This window comes from Penaeus vannamei, chromosome 31 (assembly GCF_042767895.1).
Source record: "Penaeus vannamei isolate JL-2024 chromosome 31, ASM4276789v1, whole genome shotgun sequence".
In the NCBI taxonomy this organism is placed as follows: Eukaryota; Metazoa; Arthropoda; class Malacostraca; order Decapoda; family Penaeidae; genus Penaeus; species Penaeus vannamei.
Genome location: NC_091579.1, coordinates 6688788 through 6693787, shown reverse-complemented (window position 1 = coordinate 6693787; position 5000 = coordinate 6688788). Strand labels below are relative to the sequence as shown.

Here is a 5000-nt window from a genome sequence, read left to right as displayed (position 1 = left end):
TGCCTGAAAATGCATTGAGAAAAAATGACAAAATGTTTCTATTTATGCTAAATATGTAAACTTCTACACTCCCACCTATGAACCCACATTAAAAAAACTTGCATGGCCCATTTTCTATTTATCTAACCTTTATCTAACAAACAAAAAATAAGAACCTTATGATCTTGATAGAAAAAAAAGCAAAATAAAGCAAAGAACCTTACCTTTCAGACCTTGCAGGGGATGCACTTGGGGACCTTGAAGGTGAGCGGGATGGGGAGCGAGTTTTGGACTTGGAGCGAGAGCGAGACCTGGATCCTCTGGATCCTCTGGACCCTGAGGCAGAGCGAGAGCGAGACCTGCAAATGCACAAGGAAGAAATAACATAATGAGTTTAAATGTTCGTGGAATCTGAAGTCACAGGAGTCACCTTTGCAAATATTAATTTACAGTAATATCAAATTCATTATGCAATTTGTATCTGTAGTTGAAAATATGAGTACATTAAACAAAAATTTAGCCATTATAAGACACGACAGAGGGTCAGGGAGAGAGAATGTGGAAAAATTAAAAGAATGGAAAAGAGAGGAAAGAAAGAAAGAAAATCAAAGGGTATGCTTCCTGCTTCCACTGCTTCTTGGTACATGAACTGCCCAATATAGTTTTGTTTAGTGAACAGTGTAGTCTATTCACAGAAATGGCTCTACAAGTGCTCAGTTCACAAAAAGTCAATTATTAGGCCTGCATGATCTAACCTGATTTCCCCATTCCTTAAATTTTGGGTAAAAATGTTTTTTGAATGCTACTGACATGGACGCTGTTATTATTATTGATTATGATTATTATGTCACTAAAGTACTAATAGCAATAGCAAAAAATTAAAACAAATCTTTCTAAATATCAAGGAAAAGAAAATGGTTGAGATAGGTAGAACTAGTAATGGACCCCTTGATGAATGTCCAAACACAATAAATGAACTAAAATCAGTGGACATGACATATACATACATGTTATCCCTAGCGGCAATGAGCTAAGAAAAACTGAATGGAGCTTTAAACTGCAAACAGAAAAGGTTGTGCAATATGAAACGCAACAAATGGGTTGAAGACAAGTACTTACCTTGACTTTGACTTGCTCCTTGACCTACTTCTTGACTTGCTTCTTGAACCACTGCGGGATCTGCTGCGTGACTGACTTCTGGACTTGCTGCGAGATTTGCTGCGTGACTTGCTTCTGGAACTGCTTCTTGACTGGCTTCGTGAACGTGAACCTGACCGGCTCCTCGAGCGTGAGCCCGATCGACTCCCTTGCTCATCCTTATCCATCATTGGAGTGCCTGACCTTGAGCGATCACTGCCCTCATCATCAGACCCCTTGGCACTACCTGCATTTCCATACCAAGTATTTGATTTAATATATTATAAAAAAAAGGACTTTTACAATAAAAACTGATGGTATGTTTTAGATACTGGATAAATGACATGTTCAAAATATGAAATTCTACCTCTAAATACACTACTGCATTCGGGTGGCAATAACTAACATAACTCATCAAAAGGTTTCTTCATTATTTTGGTGCTTTATATCAAAGAGGAAATGGAGATTAATCAATCCACAATACCTTTATCATTCTCTTCCACCTCCATCTCTTCCTCCTCTTCCTCTTCCTCTTCTTCTTCTTCCTCATCTTCACCAGGTGGTTCCAGCATTCGTTCCCTAAACCGCTGTGTCTTGTGTTCCTGCGCAATGAGAGGACGATGACGCACCACAAGCCTAGAGTTGTTAGGCTGCTGACCTTGCTTCAGTCGACGTTTGCTCAATCGCACTCTGTTACGGGAAAGATTTACTTTCAATATTTCTCAGCCATCAATATACTCTGAATTGTTAGTGTCATTACAATAATTACTTTGACCATTATTCTAATGAGTTTTGGTCAGATTTAAAAGTATTAGTACATATTGAAGAAACTGGTACTATCTTCTATGTACATTATATAAATCTATCAACATCTCCTTCTATGCCATATCAAAATTCTTTACAAAAGTACAAAATATCACGAAAACAATCATTACTGCTTTTTCTTTCTTTCTATTTTTTACTTCCATAATTAGATCTGATAAAATAAAAAAATATATATGAAATCAGAGCGAAGAATAATGAACCAACCTTGTTTCAAGCTCATTGTAGTAAACCCCATCATCACGAAGTACAAAGAAGTAATTCTCTTCGTAGCCCTTTGAGGCCTTGTTCTTAACGTTCCAGTTGTACTCTCTTGCCATCAGGTAGTCATACTCATCTTCATCCATGTAGTCAACATTTTCTTCAGCATCTCGTTTTCTCTTCTTTAGGGTCTCATCAGTTGGCAGGAAGTAGGCCACAAACTGTTCTCCTGATTCATCCATCACACCCCTAGTATGAAAAAAAGTGTGTAACAAGTCAATGTTTAAATCAAGGCATAAAAATACAATATAATTGAAGTCTGACTCTATTGACTCAATAGCCTGAATTCATTTTCCCAGAAATATATAAGGTAAAAACTATTTGGTTGGGAGTGAGTGGTCTTCACTGATAAATAATAGTGAAGTCACAGATAACTGCAAGTTCAATTAATTCTTTGTTTATATAAATCATTAGCGAATTTTGTATAAATTTCCTCTTATTCTACTTGCCAAACTAAAGCACAGAATTAATAAACTGCCGGACGTTTGGTAACCACATCTTACCTAATCATTGCTTGTGACATTTCCTCAAGCTGGGCTGGCATTGGTCTACCCACAGGAGCAGGGTCAGAGTCGAAAATGACCTGGGCACATGGGTACTTCCAAAGGCTGAAATCTGGGAATACTGGTAATTCTTCCACAGCTGTGACCCCTGGCTTGCTGTAGTGGTGCTTGAGAGGCTCTTTAACTTCAAGGAAGGTCTTCTCAATTGCTCTCAGCTGACTCTCTCTGTCAGTGTATACATTCTCATCCTGTAAGTGGTAAATTTTTATTAGACTAAGTTCCCTTGATAAAGAAATATGCCATTTATAGATATAAATAGATTGTGTATGTGTATGTATATATATATATATATATATATATATATATATATATATATATATATATATATATATATATATATATATATATATATATATATATATATTATATAGATAGATAGACATAGATAGTTAGAGAGATAAATAGATGGATAAATATAAAATCAAGCAATTCATCACAAAGTAACCAAATATAAAAGTTAGTTAAGAATAATACATTCTGCTACTTTTCAAATGATAAATTTAATATGATTAGAAATATATTTTAATATGATTCAAATATATTCATATACATTAGTTTCATATGCATATACATACAGTAGCCTTTCTCCTGCGAGCTGCAAAACCGACTGTAGCTTCAATTTTCTCCATTGTCTGAGGCTGGAATCTTGTTGGCTCAGTGGAGATGTACTCTGTCCTTCGCAACCATGACACATTGACATGGTGATGGCGAGAACGTTTAGCATCCTGAAGTTTGGAAATGCCATTAATAATAATAATAATAATAATAATAATAATAATAATAATAATAATAATAATAATAATAATAATAATAACAATAACGATAACGATAATAATAACAACAACAACAACAACAACAACAAACAAATTTGTATTACATTATACTAGTAACTCTCATTGCCTCAAGGATTCCCTCCTAAAAGCTCAAGTATTAACGAATTAGGAATTCCAAAATCACTATTCCCATCCCCCTAGTCTCACCTGTGGAGTGAGAATGTCATCTTCCAGCAACCTCTCATCTGTGGGATGCAGTTGTGCATTGGACTGAGGCGTGTAAGCTTCTGGGTTAATCAGGTCAATTGTAACTCCAAGATCGTGCTCAGTGAGAACTTCATAGCGATAATTCTTCTCTAAGGAGGTTTGTTTATACCGCACATACCTGTAAGCAAAGGACAAATTTCAGCAAAAATCTCCAGAATCAATATTTGATCACACTATACAAAATATCTGATCCAGACTTAAATCTATATCAGTGCTGGGTTCTTACTAACAACTAAATGTACTTACCTATTAGAATCAAATGGGTAATTGATGAATTTTGGATCAAATGGAATATCTGGCAATGTGTTGCAGTACTTCACCCTACTCACTAGGTCAGATCTGTGGAAAGATATAATAAAATTTATTCAGTAAATTTTGTATCTGTAGGCAAAAGCATTGTGGCAATTTCTGTGAGTGAAATTAAGATATATAAATTGAAGATGCATTACATTATATACACTTCTTCACAAAAAGAAATAATGTTTACACTCTATTCTAAAAATAAAATAATAAAAGAAAACGGAAAAAACAATGTATGGGCTCTATAAAGGACTACCAGAGATTACACTAAGGTCAAACACTTGCCTTCTAATCTGTATTTGTTCCTGTGGGGGGAGGCTTGCGAGGAAAGAGATATTGCTTAAATTGACACATCTATTGACATTCTGATCCACCCTTTTATCATGGCATTCCCAAATTATATATTACGAACTTTCTTAGTATACATCATGTTCTCCCCAACCTTCTGGCCTATAACAATATAGCTGATCACTGATACAACTGAAGTATAAATGGACAGTATGCACAATAATTAATCTATCAATACCAGGTTAGTATCAATGCAAAGACCTTCCAGTAACATTTACCTGAAATCTTCTATTGAAAGCAACAAATATACTCTAACACCGCAAATGGAATAATATAAAAGAGAAACATATAAGCTATAAATATAAATAGAGGAAGTGATTGCTGTACTATCATAATAAACCAACAATCTTGGCTTGCTTGTTGTGACTGCAAATTTTCATCCATAATCCTTTGATGCTGGTTAGAATGAAAATATTGTTCATAATCTTTTTTCAGGAAAAAAAAAAAAAAAAAAAAAAAAAATTTGGGCAAGGGGTAATGTCAGTGACAAATAGTCTGATACAAAAACAGTGCAGGAAAGAGGTTTTGACAAGACAAATAGATGAAAAAG

The 5000-nt window shown here is 34.9% G+C and overlaps 1 protein-coding gene across 1 annotated transcript in view; it reads right to left on the bottom strand.

Moving 5' to 3' along the window:
• Positions 1–5000, bottom strand: part of atms (RNA polymerase II-associated factor 1-like protein antimeros) — an 8738-nt gene that overhangs the window by 1447 nt on the left and 2291 nt on the right. The window contains exons 2-9 of the mRNA XM_027364077.2: positions 4049–4141; positions 3743–3920; positions 3338–3487; positions 2703–2950; positions 2146–2388; positions 1601–1806; positions 1099–1363; positions 204–338 (exon numbers count right to left, since the gene is read on the bottom strand). Coding sequence (XP_027219878.1) covers positions 204–338; positions 1099–1363; positions 1601–1806; positions 2146–2388; positions 2703–2950; positions 3338–3487; positions 3743–3920; positions 4049–4141 — 1518 coding nt within the window. The remainder of the gene's footprint in view (positions 1–203; positions 339–1098; positions 1364–1600; positions 1807–2145; positions 2389–2702; positions 2951–3337; positions 3488–3742; positions 3921–4048; positions 4142–5000) is intronic.